General features: G+C 38.7%; 1 protein-coding gene and 1 long non-coding RNA gene across 6 annotated transcripts in view; one reads left to right on the top strand and one right to left on the bottom strand.

Moving 5' to 3' along the window:
- The first annotated feature begins 2,254 nt into the window (after positions 1 to 2,254).
- LOC134297782 (uncharacterized) lies at positions 2,255 to 20,551 on the top strand. Its single transcript, XR_010004658.1, has 3 exons — positions 2,255 to 13,339; positions 18,065 to 18,303; positions 20,516 to 20,551. It is a non-coding gene; the product is annotated as an uncharacterized LOC134297782 (long non-coding RNA).
- Positions 14,015 to 20,845, bottom strand: part of chid1 (chitinase domain containing 1) — a 134,118-nt gene continuing 127,287 nt past the window's right edge. For 4 of the 5 annotated variants that reach the window (XM_062975659.1, XM_003214770.4, XM_062975708.1 and 1 more), the window contains exons 11-13: positions 15,698 to 15,778; positions 14,915 to 14,957; positions 14,015 to 14,267 (exon numbers count right to left, since the gene is read on the bottom strand). In XM_062975659.1, coding sequence (XP_062831729.1) covers positions 14,169 to 14,267; positions 14,915 to 14,957; positions 15,698 to 15,778 — 223 coding nt within the window. In that variant the 3' untranslated portion in view covers positions 14,015 to 14,168. Of the gene's footprint in view, positions 14,268 to 14,914; positions 14,958 to 15,697; positions 15,779 to 20,845 lie in introns of those variants that run through there. The other variant, XM_062975811.1, reaches the window with a different exon arrangement.

Below are 20,845 nucleotides of genomic sequence, written 5' to 3' on the forward strand. Positions count from 1 at the left end.
GGCAGAATATAAAATATACAACTGTGGAAATATTAAATTGGTACACTATTGGTTTGTGGCTGAAACAAAAAAAAGGAATTCATCTGACTTGGAAAAAGCAGACTTTCCACTCACACACACTCAGGCAAAAATCGTAGAACCATGGAGTCTCAAGAGACCTGAAGGGCCATCCAGTCCTACTCCCTGTCATACAGGAATGCAACTCAAAGCACTCCTGACAGATAACCAACCAGCCTCTATTAAAAAACATCCAGGCAAGAAGAAGCCAGGTCTTGAAGTTACAGGGCCATTAAATGCTAACCAAGGTGATTAATTAGTGTTCTTTCTCCCACCCTGGACCTTCTACAGATATATAAACCCCACTTACCTCAAAATCTCTGAAGGCCCCGAGCACCCGGAGGTCCAGTGCAGGCACTGGGAGGCCCAGCGTGGACACCGGGAGGCCCAGCGTGGGCTCCAGCAAGCGCTGGGCCACCCGATGAGTGCTGGGCCGCCCGGTGCTCACCGGAGCACTGAGCAGAAGGGGAAGGCCTCACCAGGAAAGCCTCACCAAGAAGGCATTTGGCGGTTTGGGGAGCAGAGAAGCACCAGGAGGCCCAGTGCAGGCACTGGGAGGCCCAGCGTGGACACCGGGAAGCCCAGTGTGGGCTCCAGCAAGCGCTGGGCCGCCTGGTGAGTGCTGGGCAGCCCGGTGCTCGCCAGAGCACTGAGCGGAAGGGGGAAGGCCTCACCAGGAAAGCCTCACCAAGAAGGCATTCAGCGGTTTGGGGAGCAGAGAAGTGGCGCTTCTCTGCTCTGCAAAGCCCCAAACGCCTTCCTGGTGAGAACGCAGGCGTTCGCCCCAAACCACTGAACGCCTTCCTGGCGAGGCCTTCCTGGTGAGGCCTCGCCAGGAAGGCGTTCGGCGGCTTCTCTGCTCTGCAAAGCCCCGAACGCCTTCCTGGCGAGAACGAAGGCGTTTGGGGCTTTGCGGAGAACTGCTTCTCTGCTCCCCAAAGCGCCGACCTTGGCTCCTTCCTTGCGGAGGGAGGCGCAGCGGCGGAGGCAGGCCGCAGGAGTTGTCTCGATGGCGCCCCCAACAAGATGGCGCCACAGGCAACTGCCTAGTTGGCCTGGCAGTTGAATCGCTTCTGCTCATGGCTCAAGGTGGGTTACAACATAGTTAAAACACAGAATCATCTTAAACATGCTATAAAATACACATATTAAAATGTATTTCTATACATATTAAAATACACAGTTACAAAGATTAAAACACAGGTCGCCAGTATAAAATTCATGATTAAAACTGACTGGGTAGGCCTGTTGGAAGAGATAGGTCTTCAGATGGGTTTTAAATTCTGATAGCTCATTTAGTTGTCAGAGCTCTTCCGGCTGGTCATTTCAGTCTTGGGGAAGCTGATCAAAATGACTAGTTTTGGTGGGAAGAGAAGATTAGAGATTAGTTTATAAAACTGTAACCCAATATGCCATGACCTATTCACACAAGTGGTGTGCAAAATGTTTACCTGATTGCCATTACCTCCACTGCACTGTAACTCAAAACTCTCCACAATCTAACCCTCCGTCACATGTGGTTTCTTGCCTTCCAAGGTGGCCATATATCACAAGCACCTAACAGACCTGATGCCCAACTAGTTTGGCCTTATCAAACAGCAGAGTGAGATGGCCCTCTCAAATGACAAATGCCAGGTGAAGGGAGCAGAAATCTGTAGTAAGGTATTAGTTTAAAGAACTGTGTGCGTGTTCTGTGCTTCAAGTGCTGGCTTGCAGCCTTAAGAGGCAAACGAGGACATAGCTTTTTAATCAGTGAAGAACTTTATTTAAACTTCACCTGAAAATGAAAGCAGAATGTTTTGGCCAGGTTCTGTTATCCAACAATTCTCCTTCTTCCCTAACAGAGCACTGCTGTTTTCCTCTATCATTTCAATCTCTGAAATATGGCAAAGTATACACTGCCACCTAATTGAAATGAGGAAAAAGAGCAAATACTGGTTTTTCCCTCTTGCCCCTGCATTTCTTCTACCTAGGCTACTGCTGGGGTGGGCTATCAAGCCCTCTCACTGTTTCTCTCATAAACTATTCTGTGATAGCTATTCTAGCGAAAGTATTTACAGCAGCAGTGGCTGGTAGTGTGGGGCTATAATCAATAGCCTCTCATATACTGGGGGGCAGGTGTGGATAGGGATTTATGGCCTATTTTAACATCCATTTGTAACTGGGCCATTTGGGGGTGGGGGGGGGGTATCCGGACAATTCCCAATGCCTAAAGAGAGTATCTATTAGATGCTGTATGTAGGATTCCAAAGAAGGAGCCATTAATTCTGTACAGATAAAGTTGAAAAGAAAAGACAAAGAGCTACAATAAACATTTCCAAAGCTTTTATCTGTTGTTACGCAAAGCCTAAGGCTACAAGTAAGCTGTTACAGCTTATATAAATCCTGCTTAAATTTAAAATGTGACTGAAAGGCCTTTTTTCTTAGTCTTCTTCATGCAACATTCACCCTTTTCTTTCTCTGTTGCATAAGCGAAAACAATATCCACTTTAATTTTAACTGGAAAACATATTGACAACCCCTTGATTTGACTGTCTGCCATGTATAGGCTGAGCCCTTAATACATAAATGTAAAGAAAACCATAATCCAAACTTCCCAGAGGCATGAGCCTTGCTTAAAACAAGTTCCCATCAGGCTGCATGCTCTGCTATTGATCCATGTGCTATCTACTTTGTGGTCAGGGTAATGTTTTAACTGCAGGGCTCAGCTTCAACATTTTGGAAGTTTTTCACAGCAAGCCCAGTTTATTGACAATGATAAACAAAATAGTATCCAATAATAAAGGCTAGCCCTCTTTCCTTTACAATTCTCTCTACTTCGACCTCAATCACTGAATTCCAAAAACGTTTCATGATGATATCAAAACATCTACAGTTGGAGTGTAGATCATGCAGTCCAACATATGTTGTTGAGCTACAACGCTTATGACTGTTGAGGGCTGCTATTCAGAAATATCTGGTGCATTGAGTAATTCCTAACACTGTCTATGTATCATGCTACACCTGAAATGTTTACTTAAAACAGCAATGTTAAGGTAGATATAAATTACAGCAGAGTCTCACTTATCCAACATTCTGGATTATCCAACGTATTTGTAGTTGTTTTCAATACATCATTTTATTTTGGTGCTAAATTCGTAAATACAGTAATTACTACATAGCATTACTGCATATTGAACTACTTTTTTTCTGTCAAATTTGTTGTATAACATAATGTTTTGGTGCTTAATTTGTAAAATCATAACCTAATTTGATGTTTAATAGGCTTCGCCTTAATCTCTCCTTGTTATCCAACATATTCGCTTATCCAACATTCTGCCGGCCCATTTACGTTGGATAAGTGAGACTCTATGTTGCACCCCAAGGCAGCGTGAGCACTGGAAACCAGACAGAGACCAATAATCATATAATATCTTTATTAAAACAATTAATCAGGAATGAATAAGTGGAAAGGATGAGTGGATAATAGTCCTTTGTGAAAAGGTATGAATTAGTCGAAAGAGTTGAAGAGAAATGTCCAATATTATTGTCCAAAGTCCAGAAACCGAAACACGCTCAAAACTGTTGGAAAGTTCTTGAGCGGGGAACAACAAGGAAGCAAGACTGAATAACAAAGTCCAAAGTCACTAGGAAGTCTTTGATATCAAGGCAGGAATGAGACGAAGCTAAGACCAAACTTGATTCAGGAACAAGGCAAGGAAGAGGATTTACTCTGGGTCTACTTGGGAGTCACGGCTCAGCTTGGCTGCCAGGAACAGGAAACTTGGCTTGGTAGAATCAGGAGCTAGAGTCGGTGAACTGTTCTCAGGAAATAGCTACGTTGACACCGCAAAGTGTTCACAGTGCAAGACACTTTTATGGAACTTAGATCTAAACACAACGAAGGGAAGCCAAACTCCCCAGAGGTTCCCAAGGGAATCTTCTATCCATTATCCCCTCGAGATGCCAAGCAGTTACTCCTTTGGAGCCCTTGTTTTTCTGATCTCTGGCAATGCAGAAACTCCCTTCTGTTGAAGGACACATTCTCTGGGGAACTCAGAACATCTGGTTCAGCCATGGGAGTAATATTTCCAGTTTCTCTCCCAATTAAGGAATCATCCGAGCTATCAACAGCCGGCAGCTGTAATTGGAAGGATTTCTGCAGACTAGGTAAAAAGTCAGAATAAGTTTCATCCTGGTCAAAGTTCATTTCTGAATCAAGTTCAGAAACCAAAGGTGGTTGGGGTATGACACTCTACTGTATGTTGAATTAACTGAAAAGTTACTACCCTATTTTTGAGTGACTGATGTTCTTCAGTAAGAGCTAGGTTATGTTGCTCAGTCCAGCCCTTCTATCACACCCTTCCCATGATGTGCTCTGCCCCAACTATTGCATGTTGATCACAATGGTCTGAACAATGTACTCCTAAGAAGTCCACTCCACTGGGATATCCACACAATTAGACATCCTGACTAAGTAAAGTCTGTATGCATGAGCAGTTGTTCACTCTTAGAATTTCTGTTTGATAAACTGGGGCATGGCTAGCCTGATATTACAACATCAGTGTAAGGTCAGCAATGAAACCCCATTCATGCTGCAACATGTCAATGTCTAATGCACAAGGAAGACGTAAACAGAATGTTCAGTCTGATGTTTGGAGACTCTATGGAGGATAATGTCTGCTTTAACAAATGAAATTTGAAGATTGTATATTGTAAGAATACTTGCCACTCAGAATTGTTTTAATGTTCAGTGTACATGACGTACATTATCTCAATGATCCTTACAACTGTCCTGTGAAATAGATTGATATTATTGTCTTGACACTGCAAGCAGGGAGCTTGTTAAAGGACAGTTGTTTATCAAAGGATATTTACTGAAAAGAAGAGGAAGATTTGGACCAAGAACATTTTGAATGGTCACAAATCTTTTCTTCTGACAATGAAAAATACCTAACATAACAAAGACAGTTAAATATTGATTAGTTCTGCTCTTGTTGTAATCCGTAGGCTCAACCAGTGCAGGATTAATTTGCTGCAAACACTATCTTATCGGAAAAGTTTGACCTCAATTCAGAGAAGGAAAATGGAACAGCTCTATGTTCTATTCCTGGGATCTCCAGAAAGTCCCAGAGATACCCAAGACCTTGGAGAGACTCATACTAGACAAAGCAAAGCTAAATGGATCAATGGTCTGACTCATTATAAAGCACTTTCATAGGCTGGATTCCTTTTGTAGCTTTCTGTTTCAATCCTTTGGGGAATTTTGGTATTTCTTAATTAAGAGTCTCATCCCACCAAGTTTTTTTTTGGTTCTACAGCTGTTTTGTCCCTCCTTAAATGCTTTACTGTTAACATATGCAATTTGGAACAGCCTAATAGCAGTATTGAGCAAAACCATGCTCTTGCAATGAATTTTGATGGAGAGATAATGCTTATACAATTTATATTTAACTCAACAAAATGCTGTATCATCTTAGATTTACTGCTGGTATAAAACATTTTAATTATTTTAGCAAACAGTTCAGGAATCCCATATTCTTTTACCACACTGCTGGTAGCCCCTCATCTTTGTAATTTTAAGTGCATCAGGGATAATGAAAGACCAAATATCTTTCTCTTTCTCTGGTATGTTATTTATCACTTCCTCCAATAATGAAAGCTGGCTTGAGTGCCTATCAGCTTTGATGTTAAACAGAGACCATGTAGATAGGTAGAATTACCTAAGATGTGTGAGCAACGCCCTCCCCCCCCCCCCATCAAAAAAGATAGGTCTAAAAGAATGAGCAGATCAAATTAGTTTTATCTTGTCTGAAAGCTGTACCAGAGGAGCAGAGCTATTCCATATACTTGACCCAAGAAAAGGACACACTTGAGGACAGATGCCTTCTTCCACCAAGTGCACAACTTCACAAAGGGTGCCTATGGACCAGTTAGGAAGGAAGGGGACAGACAGATTAGCTCGGTCTCCCTTAATGATCAAGTGACAGATGTCTGAATCAAAAAGACTGAAAATTTATTAAGTATATGACCAAGAGAAGCTGAAAGTATAATTTTGGGGTAGTAGCTCAGAATTGAACACTGCAATCTAAAAAACTACAGAACAAATAAGTTTCAGATTTTAGGAAAGTTTCAACTGAAATCTACACCCTGAATTTCTAGTATGGCACTATTACATTTTAGTTGTTAACTGTACTGCAATCTAGTCTATGTTGCCACTGCACTACTTCATTGGCTGTTCAGTTCTCATGAGATCTCTTGAATTGTCCTTACAACCAGGTAGTACAAATATATCCTTTTGAAATGCAGACATCACATGCACAGTATTAAGAGATTCCTTGCACAGAAAAATATTCTTAACTATGGTTCTGTCACCAATAGAAGCTCTCTTTGCAGGAACACTTGAGAACTCAAATAAACAGATGCAAATATAGATGAACACTTCATTGAATGTATGTGAATTGAAAATAAATTTCAGGTAGACTTAGAAGTAAGAATTTGCAGGGGAAAAGAGATGAACGCCAATAGCCAAAAGTGACAGGATATCGCAAACTCAGTCTGCACACCGTCACAGCAAAAGTAGAACAAATTTCTAGCTGCAATACAGATGCAAATTCAGAATATACACGAAGTGATCAACCAGATTGCATAAAATATGTTTTCATTTAAAGTAACAGTAAACATTTCCTGAATGCTATCATGCTTATGTAGCTAAAATGGAATCACCCATGTAGAAAAGGAGGCTGCAGAAGTATATCACATCTACCTTTGGGGCAAAATAATGACAACAACAAATTAAAAGGTGGGAACACTCTAAACACAAGGCACTGCACAAGTGCTGCTTGTAAGCCGCCTTGAGTTCCCCTCGAGGTAGAGAAAGGCGAGATATAAATATGGTAAATAAATAAATAAACAATGGCCATAGAATGCTTAATTTATCAGGGGGAGGGGGTGAAACAGATAACAGGAGGTAGGGAAAATATGTATATAATTGGAGTGAGCTTGTTGCCAGTCCCACTTGCTAAATCTTAACACAAACAAAAATCTAGATTTGTACAGAACTAAAAAATGAAATGTAATATCTTTAAAGAGAGCCATAATATTAAAAATAAAGCAGTCCAAAAGAAGTACAAGATATAAAGGCCAGACATGCTTTTAACCCAATTATCCAGATGCGTGCAGTAGATATTTTTTCTTTTTTTTCATTGACCTATATTTTATTTACTGCTTCCTTCTCTCTGAATACTCAGTGGACCACTCATTCTATATCTCTCACAAAATAAGCTTCAGTAAAAACAAAGCTGTGGAGACACAAAACTTTCCTACTTAATTGAATTTCTCAGCAAATAGCCGTGCTTCACAATAGATTGGTGATAATAATGGTCTCATTGGCAATTTCAGGGAACAGCTACTGTCACTAGCATCAGCACACCATCCTTGGGAGCTCCCCAAAATATGGAGTCAGATATTGCTGTAAAGAAAATGCTGTTTCAAATGCATTTTTCATCTCACCCAGCAGACCACTGCTTGTGTTTTAATGTATGTTTCCTGCAAATACAATGCCATTATTGGCTGGCCTGTGTTTGAGCTTCCCCTGCTTTTTGGAAGACACAATTTTCCCAAAATGTTCTGTAAGTGTCCAGGGCAATGTGTATGCTTTGGATGCAGAAAGCCACAGAGTCAAATCTGCCATTTGCAGGTAGGGCTGGGAAAAATCTCTGCTTTAAATCCAAGGCAGCCATTTCTACTCAATAAAGACTATTTGAACAGGTTGGACCAATGTTCTACCTCAATACAAGGAAACTTCCTGTACTAATATTCTAACCAGATTAATTCCAAACTGATGACATAAAAGGATCCCTAGCTACATCATATTGATAGATAAAATATGGATTTATTAATGTTGATGCCTGAAGAAATTGTCATTTAATTTGGACTTGAAGGTTACTTTACATTTTTTTGGTGAAACTAGAAAAAGTCCAGGTTATTGAAGTTGGATCAACATACTGAAGATCAACAGAATAAATTACATTTGTATTGATCTATCAAGGAGAAGGTGATGGGGAAGGAGATCAGGAAAACTGTTGGATACCCAACAACACAAGAAGTCAAGAAGCTCCAAAGGTGAATCAGAAAGTTGAAAAAAAGATCAATGGGACTTTAATCAGCAATGAATAGCAAATGACTTATCTGAAGACATCAGATGCAGACATTCCCTGCTGAGATTAATTAGTGGGGTGCGAACAAAGTGGAGGCATTATCTTGGTGAGAGTTGCAAAAAGAACATCAGGGCATCTTTAGCACAACTGCTCTCAGTCCCACTACCCTCTCAAGCATGACTGGTGGGGATGAGAGACAGGGCCTTCTCAGTGGTGGCCCTTCATCTGTGGAACTCTCTCCCTAATGAAATCAGTTCAGCCTCCCTGCCTCCTGTCCTTCAAGAAAAAACTTAAACATGGCTGTGGGACCAAGCATTTGAGCAGTAAATTGCAGCAATAGAATAATGAGGGTGAATTTTTTTGTCACTGACAATGGACAGACCTTGCACTGTGATTTTGAATTTGCGTAATTTTAATTAATGATTTAATAACCGATGTTTTAACTATATGGTTTTAATTGTAACTATTATCTATAAATGTTTGTGTTGGCATCAAATTGTTGCCTGTTGTGAGGCCACTCTGAGTCCCCTTCGGGGTGAGACAGGCGGGGTATAAATTTGGGAAATAAACTGCACAAATATGTCTCTTGGCATTCAACATCCTTCTTTCAATAAGGTTCACATTCCCATACTCACTTTCTATTGCCTCTCAGCTAACACACACTACTAGACCTTATTCAGTTAATAAGGCTTAAAAGATTCAATACATGTAGTCCAATAAGAGTTTTTTGAGGGGTAAAGCACCTGAATCTGGCCCACAGCAGACTGTTTAATCATTGAAACCACTTAAGGTTTGTTTGTATCCTCACCCTACAGTATCTTTTTCAAATCTTTGGCTACTATATTAAGGCTATTTCTTCTAAGCAGAAGTGAATGAGTCTGGATACACTGTCTTTGCCAAGTGAACCTGGATGTAGACTGGCACCATCCATTGAAACACCTCACCAGGGAAGGATAAGGCTGCCCTGCAGCTCTTTCTTAGATCCTCTGCTTCTATTTGATTGCTGTGAAGGGACAGAAATGGATTAATGGAGGCAGAATTTCTGGTTAAAAGCCATTAATAAAGAGGAAGGCTGCATCCAAGGAAGTCTAGTAATTTATTGTGACAAGGATTAGAAGGAGTAGAAAACTGATTCTGAGCTCCAGAAGAAAGTGGAGGATTTCTCTAGGGGTTCATATGTAAAAAAAAATGTGCTAGAAGAGTACTATCACCTTTAACAACCACTCCCTCTAGTGCACAAACAGTAGAAACATGACACGAATAAATTCATATTTTTATTTGTGAACAAATATAAATGTGCCATAAATGTCTTAAATTTCCACTGACCTTTTACTCTAAAAGAAACAAAAGCCAGAAAAATGCTGTTCCTGGACTATTGTTGTTAACTAACTTCAGGTCCACTTTTGCTTATGGTAACCCTATGAATGAGAGACCTCCAAGTCATCCAATCCTCAACAGCCGTGCTCAGATCTTGCACACTCAGGGTTGTGGCTCACCGGATTGGGATCCATCTGAAATGTGGCCTTCCTCTTTTGCTATCACCCTCCACCTTATTAAGCATTATCATCTTGTCCAGTGAGCCATGTCTTCTCATTATATGTCTACAGTATGACTAGCTCAGTTTAATCATCTTAGGCTCTAAGTAAAGTTCAGACTTACCTTGCTCTAAGATCAATTTATTTTCATTTTTAACAGTCCATGGTACAGTAGTGTCTCACTTATCCAGCATAAACGGGCCGGCAGAATGTTGGATAAGCGAATATGTTGGATAATAAGGAGGCATTAAGGAAAAGCCTATTAAACATCAAAATAGGTTATGATTTTACAAATGAAACACCAAAACATCATGTTAGACAACAAATTTGGCAGAAAAAGTAGTTCAATACGCAGTAATGCTATGTAGTAATTACTGTATTTATGAATTTAGCACCAAAATATCACGATATATTGAAAACATTGACTACAAAAATGCGTTGGATAATCCAGAACGTTGGATAAGCGAGTGTTGGATAAGTGAGACTCTACTGTATTTATAGAACTCTTCTCCAACACCACATTTCAAATGATGTGATTTTCCTCCTATTGTTTTGTTCACTGTTCTGCGATGGTCACTGTCATCCTTCACTACTGCTGCTATTCAGTAGTTGTTTGGCACACTTAATCTGGCTCCTTAGCAAAAGCCTGTCTGGCGTGAAAGACCCTACTAGCAGCATCAACATAGATTCTTGCCTTACAGGAACACACAATCCCATTATGGTGGAAAAGTAGTGCCCTTTCTCCATATTGGTATTTCTGAGATTTAATCACTTACTTCTTTTCCCAGAGGGTATTTGTTTTCATTTGTAAGCCATCAAGATTTCTGGATGTCTTTATCTCCCACCTGCTCTGCCCACTAGGATTTTTCCCTTCTCCTCTTCACAGAAGAAGATCCAAATGAAATTTTCCAACCTCCTTTGCCTTCACATTTCCCTATTCTTTCAATACCCCACTTCTGTAGACAAGTGTTTTTTCCCCCTGTAGAACTACACTGAAGATTTTCCATTGCCTTCTGAAAGAGTGAAAGCAAGGTGGTTCTTACGTGCTCAGGAAAATGTGGAGATGCAGGAGAGAGCCTCAGTAAGAAGAGCACATGAGAGATCTGGGATTTGGTAAATCTATATTTGAACTATTTAATTCTAGAAATGATCCTGGTAACTTTTATATAGTGAATAGGTATAGCTTTTTAGAATAATTAGGGAATTGTAACATTAAATAGGATTATAACTGCTTAGATTTTTGCATCTTTATTAACGACTTAGATGAAGGGTTAGAAGGCACGATCATCAAGTTTGCAGACGACACCAAACTGGGAGGGATAGCTAACACTCCAGAAGACAGGAGCAGAATTCAAAATGATTTTAACAGATTAGAGAGATGGGCAGAAACTAACAAAATGAAGTTCAACACAGACAAATGCAAGATACTTCACTTCGGCAGAAAAAATGGAATGCAAAGATACAGAATGGGGGACGATGCCTGGCTCGACAGCAGTACATGTGAAAAAGATCTTGGGAGTCCTCGTGGACAACAAGCTAAACATGAGCCTACAATATGATGCGGCGGCGAAAAAAGCCAATGGAATTCTGGCCTGCATAAATAGGGGTAGTCATGCTACCCCTGTATTCTGCTTTGGTCAGGCCACACCTGGAATACTGTGTTCAATTCTGGGCACCACAGTTGAAGGGAGATGTTGACAAGCTGGAAAGCGCCCAGAGGAGGGCAACTAAAATGATCAAGGGTCTGGAGAACAAGCCCTATGAGGAGCAGCTTAAAGAGCTGGGTATGTTTAGCCTGCAGAAGAGAAGGCTGGGAGGAGACATGATAGCCGTATACAAATATGTCAGGAGAAGTCATAGGGAGGAGGGAGCAAGCTTGTTTTCTGCTGCCCTGGAGACTAGGACGCGGAACAATGGCTTCAAACTACAGGAAAGGAGATTCCACCTGAACATCAGGAAGAACTTCCTTACTGTGAGAGTTGTTCAGCAGTGGAACTCTCTGCCCCGGACTGTGGTAGAGGCTCTTTCTTTGGAGGCTTTTAAGCAGAGGCTGGATAGCCATCTGTCGGGAGGTGCTTTGAATGAGATTTTCCTGCTTCTTGCAGGGGATTGGACTGGATGGCCCGTGAGGTCTCTTTCAACTCTACGATTCTATGATTCTAGGTTCTTTGTTTTGTCACAGCAAGAGAACATGAGCATGTTTTTTATCCATTATTTGCTACAGTGAAGGAGTGTAAGGGCAGGAATGCCTTTCAGGGAAATTGCAAAATACATCTCTTTCCTTGTCTATTAACATCCATGAAACATTGTCTTGGAGTTTGGTAAGCTGCAAGGATACTGATTTGAATAAACATTCAAAGCTTTGTTATAATATCCATCAAAGAAAAAAGGTTAGGGTCCTGAAGAGATTTGGATACTTGAAGAGCAGTATTTTTAATATTGCTAATATGTTGTATATGAATTGGAATTGTAGAGGGAAATATGTTGAGGTGTTTGTATTGGATTTGGGAAATAATGCTGTTTTATGTTTCTAAGGTGTTTATGAACCTGTTCATTTATTGTACTTTTTATAGGAAATTTTGTTTTCAAAATATACGAACTCGGATATTAGACATCAAAGTCATATACTGGTAGTTTGATGATAACTCAGTTTCACCATGTATGATCTCACTATACTGTAAGAATAGTTTTAGATTGCTGATGATCTAAATCCAGTTGGCTAGTCCTGTAAGTATTCACTTGGCATCCATCTACTAATTCAATGGCTCTAATCTACTTGGGACTACCAATTGGAAGGAAGGATCGTGTGTCCTGAATTGGACACATAAACTTTAATGGGTCCAGAATGACTGTTTTAAATTCCTTATATCAATTAGTATCATTGATGCAAGCCATACAAGGAAATCACAGGTAATGAACCATAATAAGTAGGGATTAGCTAGACACATCTCTGAAAGTTGTGACATTTAGGAGGAGACATCTTCCATCCTTGTGTGCATGTGTGCCTTCAAGCCACCTGTTGACTCGAGGTGACCCCATGAATTTCATAGGGTTTTCTTAGGCAAGGAATACTCCAATATGGTTTTGCCAGTTCCTTTCTCTGAAATAGAGCCCATAGCACCTGCTATTTGGTGGTGACAAAGGAAGCATCAGACAAAGAAGTAGTGTTTTAGTTTTGAGCTCTGGAAACGACCTGAAATATATCTGAGGTATATGATGTGGGTTGGCAATACACTTCTGGTGGCAGTTAGATAAAAAAATCCTACTTAAAGCCATAAATGTTATCTGTATTTCAATGATTGTTTCCTTTTTTTGGTTACATTTCAGAACTGCACAGCTCTATAAGAACAAAAATTATGTTTTTAAGTTTTTCCATTTGGGCAGAGGGTGCAAACTTGTGTGGTTGGGAAAGATCCGCCAAAAAAAGGAGGGAGCAGTGATATAGGGGAATATTATTACGAATATTAGTGTGTTTATCTATATTCTGCTTTTTCTCTCTACAAAGAGACTCAATATGGCATGGATTGGGAGGCATCATCTCTCGGCTGTGTGATAAGTCTGATATGCATTATTTTATTAGATACGAAAACGTAACAAGAATTTGAACAGGTGAGTAGGTATCCATTCCACATCTAAATGACGAGTTGTCTACTTTAAAATGTATTTTCTGAGGTGTTTTCTGTGATATACCCCAAAACAGTAGTTTTTTTCACTGGAGGACTAGTTGCATACTGCAGTAAGTCAGGCTTGGCCATAGTGCCAGGCTTAAAGAAAGCCTGGGGAAATAGTCCCTGAACCAAAGCCAGGTCATTTCAGATATAAGAGAGAGGATGATTCTGATGAGGATCTCTGCTTCAAGTGGTGCAGATAAAAGCCAGAGCCTCATGGGCAGCAAATTAAAGTGCACTACCCATTTCTTCATTGACTCCATGTGCAGTAGGAAATGGAGCAATCTTGGACAGTAAATATTGTAGCGGATGGGGAAGAGAGATCTATGTGACAGCATTGCAGAACTTCAAGTTTGCAGGACACCATAAACAGAATGAAGCCACTAGTATCTGAGAGTCCTGTAACATCTACATCATTTCTATCATTGATAGCCTAGCTTTGCTTGGAAGCAGATGTCACTGGACTCATATGAAAACATGAATTAGCTTTCATAAGGAAGAAACGTAAGACTGCTTACCTCCTCTTGTTGTAGTTAACTTTCTGATAACTTTGTTGGAGCAGTAGTTTTTGGAGTGCTCCTTGATTTAGAATTACTTATCTTTATGCAACACATGATGATTAATAAAACAAGATCCTTTATTGGGAAAACTTGAAATTGATCCCATATAAATTACATTCTTCCTCACAAATAAATTTCTGCCTGCCACTTTCACCCCATTTCCAGTCTATTAAAAATGATATGTCAACAAATAAAAGAACATATATTACTTTAAAGTAAGTCATAAAAATAATCCAAGCCTTGGCCCAGCTCCCAAATGGCTATTCCGGTGCCCAGTTCCTTTGCAAGCTCTAATCGTAGTTGGATAGACTGCAAAACAAAAGAGATGGGTAATTAATGTTTCTAAATATATCCATTAGGAATAGGCTGGTATTTTGGGGGAGGGTTAGAAGAAACAAAAATTAAATATCAGATAGAGCTTTCATGTCATATCAGATTGCACAGATTTGAATATTCCTCATCTGAAATGCTTAGGCTAAGAAATGTTTTCAATTTGGATTTTTTGGAGTTTGGAATACCTGTATTTATATATATGTGCAAAATGAGATGTCTTGGAGATGAGACCAAAGTCAAAATATGAAATTCATTGATGTTTCATATAAACCTTTACACACAGACTGAAAGTCATTTTATATAATGTTTTTAATAATTTTGTGCATGAAACCAGCTTTGTGTAAACTGAACCACCAGAAAGCAAAGGTGTCATTATCTCAGCCACCCATATGGCCAATTTTGGAGTATTTTGGATTTTGAAATTCTGGATAAGGGATGTTCAACCTGTAATGATGTATTCTTAGCTAGCAGAAATAGTAATGTGCATCCCTTTATTTAAGTAATGTAGGCATCTACCTTGGAGTAATTGTATACAATCTAAGACTAGATTTTCAGTGTATCCTGTTAAAATCAAATTAGGCTTTTGCCCATATACTAGATTTCTAAAATGGAAATACATTTACCTTTAAAGTTGGATAGAAGACTGCATGTTTGCCTCCTTTATTCCTGTAAAGCACACAAAATGAAAAGAAAAAGAATACAACCTTGGAAATAGATAATATTGTGAGAGGCATGCCTTATCTATTTTGTTTTTTAACCCAAATTACTTTGTTTCTATTGAATGAGCATGCAAGCACAGGGATGAGGACTACTGTTATCAGGGCTGTACAGTTGGAATGGGAAGCAATCTTGGGTGGTGTCAGAGTTTGGAACTGCAGGCAGATTCTGACCTTGACTTCAAAATAAAAGAAAACTGTATAACATTATAACAACATATGTATTATTTTCTGCATTATACCATATGAAGTCTGAAACAAAGAAGTAGCAAAATTATCCAATATCAGTTATGTGATTTATAAAAGCAAATGTTGATTGAACAAAATGTTTCAAGAAAGACTGCAAACCAATATTGCTAATTTCCACTAAGTATAAAATAACACAAAATGGTTTTCTGCGTCTGTGAATAGTTCTAACTAGATTGCAGTTAAAATCAATATTTTCATAATAATTCCTTTGCTGAATGTGCTTATTTTTGTTAAAGAACTTATCCAATACCAAAATACCATGATTTTGCTATTGGTATAAATATACTAGTGAACTGGTTTAAGAAACCACCATAACTTTCATGCCGCTTGTTCCTTTTAAAATAACTAATTTCTTCTGTTTCTATACATCACTCAAGTGTTCTAAAGAAAAAACCCTGGAGTCAGAAGTAAAAAAGGAAAGAAGTAACAGTTGCAACTCACTTTTTGTATTCAAAATAATGTTCAGCTATTTGTTCATCCCAAACCAGTTTAGGCTTATGTTCCTTCAAGACGTCTATATACCTAAAAGTTTTTTAAAAAGAAGAAAAAAATCAGGATTCCACCCCAAAATATGTGTGAGTGTGTGTGTTTACAATAGTAATGTTACACATAACAATTACTTATTCTAGTCACAGGATTAACATGCCCACAAGGCTGAAGCTGTTTTACAGCATTTAATCCTGCTGCATAGTTCCTAAATACTGATGAATTTACCTTTTTTTTTTAAAAAAAAAAAAACAACTCATTCCTTGTCGCAAACAAGTGCACCTTAGTGTGACAAACATTTTTCTTCTTAAAATTTCATTACATACCTTCTAATTCTTTCAATATATGGTAGTTCTTTTTAAAAAATCCCTTTTCATTTTTATTAGTGATCTTAAACCAGTCAAATGCTGTGTGTGAGTGTGTGTGTGTGTGTGTACTCTTAAAGCAACCTTTTTTGGCTCTTGTTTCTCGAAATGGAAAAGTTTTATAGTATCTCAGTTCTTTTCTATTTTTCTCCATTTTCAGTTGAATAGTTCAAAAGGAGGCCATGTATTATGCATGATTTTTACAAATGGACACCTCACGTTCACAATTTGTCCATTACACTAAAATCTAATGGAGGACCTCTTCTTTTTAATTTGTTTTGAAAATATCTCAGTTTACCATTGTTCTTCTAAGTGGTTGACTTTGATGCTGTTAAAAATTACATTGCAAGTACTCTGGGAATATGGACATCACTTGGTTATTGTCAAAATGCCCCAGAACTTTGTTTGAAATATTATATCTATTTTTCTTTTCATACTACCCTCTGCCTAAAAGCATGAATTTGGTTTTAGTGCTGCACTATTCTGAATTTAAGAAAGAAAAGTCTGAGTTTTAATACACATTCAAGCACTAATTCTGAACTATCTATGTGTGCACTGGTTCCATGAAACCTACCAGAATGCACTAGAAGATGAGAACTTAGCATTTGACTCTTGTTCCTGAGCCATTGTGATAGACCATAGCTTTATTCCTTGCCTTGGAGGTGCTATAGCAGTAAAGACTATTGTTAAGTGGCACTTTGGAAGTGATCAATCACTCCTGAATGAACAACCCAGATATAGAAATGGTCCTTTCTCCAGTCCCGTAGTTCACAGAAAGGCTAGGGCTTGTCTTTGTACTGCTCTCTATCACAAGTGGCACTCTGCCTCTTGAGTGCTGAAGAAGACATTTGGAAATTATTTCTAAAGCATTTGGAGAATTGGAGAAGTGCATCTTTTAAAATTTAAGAAACCTCAGCTTTTATCTAAGGACTGCCTTTGTACTTTGCTTCTATAGCTCTCTTTGACAATGAATTCCTGTCTTTCTCACCAAACTATAGCTAGAGAGGAAACGATTCACCATCCTCTGCAGTTGAGATGGTCTTCTGCGGCCCTCCTTTTGAAAGGCATCACAACAGCAATGCAACTGTTTGTGTGTGCACTTCCAAAGCATCTTGAAGCACCATGACAGCACCCCCACATCTCATATAATTTGAATTTCAAATATAAATTCCTCACTCATGGAAGAGACAGTAATCCCTGCCTGTAATTATCCAAGTTACTATGATCCCAGTCAGAATGTGTGAACATATATTAAGTATTACTGCTATTACTAACTTTATTTATACGATACATTGGGACTTAAGGTGACTTTCATTTAAAACAAGGACAACCTAGTTAAAATATACAAGAGTCAACAATAAAACAGAATTAAATCATCTACAATATTAAACAATTTAAAACAAAGCAGTTAATTAATAACTACTCTTATTGCATTTATATCCTGCCCTTTCTCCAAGAAGGTTAAAACAGCACACACGGCTTATTTCACATTTTTACCTTCTTTTGCACTAAATGAGGCTGAAAGATATTGACAGTTCAAGGTCACTTATGGTGAACCTCTTTGGCAAGCAGAGAGCTGAAAATAGGCTTCTCTTGTCTTAGCCCAACATTGTGATCACCAGACTTAATTTTTATTCCTCTACCCTATGTTAAGAAACCCAGGGAACGTAAGAGCTAGCAAAGGAAAATTTTCTCAACTCGTAATTGCATTCAGAGCAATCAGTTTGAATATGTATTTTACTAGAAAGCTTCCATTTTAGATGCGAAAGGCAGTAAACTGATTTCCATCAAATAATAATCAGCTTTGCTCATCCTAAAATTTCAATCAGGACTAAAGATATGTATGCAGGGATAGAAAACTGCAGTCTTTTCCAAATTGAAGAAACTTATGTTTGAAACATGAATAGATTTCAGTTTTGGTGATGAAAATCTGATCTTACTGGCCCATCTTGCACAGGTGTTGCAAGTTATAACTCAATGACATGAAACAGAATCACTGAAAGCAAAACAGCAGCTGTAAAAAGAAGAATTAACAGTGCAAGACTGACACAATAATCCTGCATATATTTCTGAGGAGAAAACCCAATAATCAAGATGGTGCACACAGAATTCCTCATATCATTCAAGAAAGAAAAACATAATCAATATGCACCAATGTCTATCATATGTTACCTTGCTCTTTACACAACTGAAAAGGTGAGATGTTGATTTATACACATATTATCTTATTGTAACGACAGTATGTGTTAATGTGTCTTCAAGTTACCTGTCTACTTATGGTGACCTTATTAATTACACAGGGTTTTCTTAGGCGATTAATACTCAGAAGGGATTTGTTAAGCTGAGGAATCCATGGATGCAGAATTCATGGATACAGGGAATCAATGATATGAGCTAATAGAACATCTTCATAGTACTGGGGCCTTTTTGCCTGGGGGCTTATCTCTTAAAGAGGTAGCATACAATAGATCGAAGCTCTGATTGTAAAAAGATCAAATTAAATAACCAAAGTAGAAAAATAGAATAGATATGTAGTGAAGTAGATAGAAACATAAATTAATACAGTATCAGTTTCTGCTTTTTTCTTCTTCTGCACTTTTGCTCTCCATCATGTTCTGAAAGACAATCTCCTTCCTCTGAAATATAGCCTACAGTACCTGGTAGCACCAAATACTAATCCAGAGCTGACCCTCTTTAGCTTGTAAGATCAGACAGGATCCAATGCCTTTAGGGTATTTGGGGTTCGAGGTATATAACAACCAACGTATTATAGATTTGTGTAATATTTACCCCTTTCTCATCCAGCAAGTTTCCATATTTAACTTAAAGGAATCCACAGAATAGAGAGAGATTTCAGAGAGATTTCAATCTTTCCCTTTAGATATTGAAGAGACAGATAGCTTTCTCATGGCCTTATATCTCCATTCTTCCATTAGAAAAAAAAAAAGATGAGGCCATATGAGCTGCCCCACTCAGAGAGAAACTTCTAATATTTGCTCCACTGTCTTCCTAACCTTTTGGGAGGTTTGAGGACAAGTCCTCAGTAGCATCTTCATCTCCTCCACATTGTTAAAGTTAGTAGTTACAAAAATAGAATGGAACTGTTTAAAGAACACAGCCAGCTACCCCAGGGAGACAGGGCCAACTGCACATCAGCTCTTCATGTCTATATGAAAGAACATCCCTTTACTGTGTGCCACAGGGGAACAGTCCCTTGCAAAAACCTCACTGGGAGCTTTCCTTGATCTTGAATGTAGGCATAACTAACATACTCAAACTACATTCTTTTGACCTTGATTTTATCTGATGTGGCCCAGTTTACTAAGACTTTTCCTGTTGCCTTTTTGCCCACAAGTTGTTGTTGATGTTGTTGTTATATGCTTTTTCTCTCCACAAGGTGACTCAAAGCAGCTTACATTAAAAGCATGTCCATACAATTTAAAATCTATAAATATACAAACATTACAACACAGTTAAATATCAATGGTATTTAAAAATTCAGTTAAAATCTATAAAGATATATTCAAAACAAAAAACTATGTTCCGCTCTCCTCCCCCTTTGTTCTCAAATTAGTCTGGAAGCTACCAGTTTTTGCCACCATTATTGCCAAGTCAGTGTTGTTAAAGAACACCGTGCAAAGATACTGATCTAATGTCATGGTCCTCTGGGTGCCCCATGTCTGGGTAAAATTAGTCTAAGCTGGTGACAAAACTGGGAAGACGGTTGTCTTTATAGAAGGAACAAATAGCTGGTTATGAAAAGCAGGAAAATTGAGGAAGGACATGTAATAAAAAGACACAAAGACTCCTAGCTTTATCTTCCTCTTTCTCCACTTACTTCCAAGCTTCAGTGAAATGGTTTCAACTCAAGACAAATTCTGTCTTGAGTTGATGCTGGTGAACACCAGGTCTTTTTTTTTTTTGGGGGGGGGGGGCTCCTTAAGGCACTTCATAGATATTTTTAGTTGGAGACAGTCTTGGCAAATGTGAAGACCTTCCTTTCAGGGAATTCTTAAGATAAAAATGGGAATGACGTGGCCTTTCAGATACTGACAGTACCCATAGCCAGTACAACCCATGGCAAAGAATGCTGGAAGCAAATGTACAACAAAACCTGCCTTAAATGGAGGAAGAGAATATCAGAATAAATGTTATTGATCAGATTTCCCAAGAGGCAACAGTTGTGAGGTGAGAGCAAGAGGGAGGCAAGAGTAAGAGTGTGTGTGCATGCACAAATGAAAATCCCAACTGTTGTTGTCACTATTGATTCTTCTGAAATGTTCCTCATATTGCTAATTGTTATAACTGGATTCTGACAGCATGCTATTTCTTTGCTGCAAATTCACTTTGTTTCAGTTTTGATGTCACATAGACATTGATTTATTTTTGTTTCTATTTATTACAAAAGACAGAGAAGACAGAACAAGTAGAGATTGAACACTTGTATTTAAATCTGCAATATGAACTAAGCACAAATCCAGCCCGATCTATAAAGTGGTGTGCACTCATGCATTTAAGTATGAAAGGCAGGAACCACAAGAGTAAACATCTATGATTCATGGCTGGCATGGTTGGTACAAGAAACACTTTCCTGGCATGTGAAGAATATATGGTTTTGCAACATTCCAGAAAGGAGTGATCCATTAACTGTGAAAGAAGAAATTGATCTATTGCACATAGCTTCAATTTTCTGCCATGCTTTTGAAGAAGAAAAAAATCTTTCAATACAGTTTTTACA

Source organism: Anolis carolinensis, chromosome 1 (assembly GCF_035594765.1).
Source record: "Anolis carolinensis isolate JA03-04 chromosome 1, rAnoCar3.1.pri, whole genome shotgun sequence".
Taxonomy (NCBI): Eukaryota; Metazoa; Chordata; class Lepidosauria; order Squamata; family Dactyloidae; genus Anolis; species Anolis carolinensis.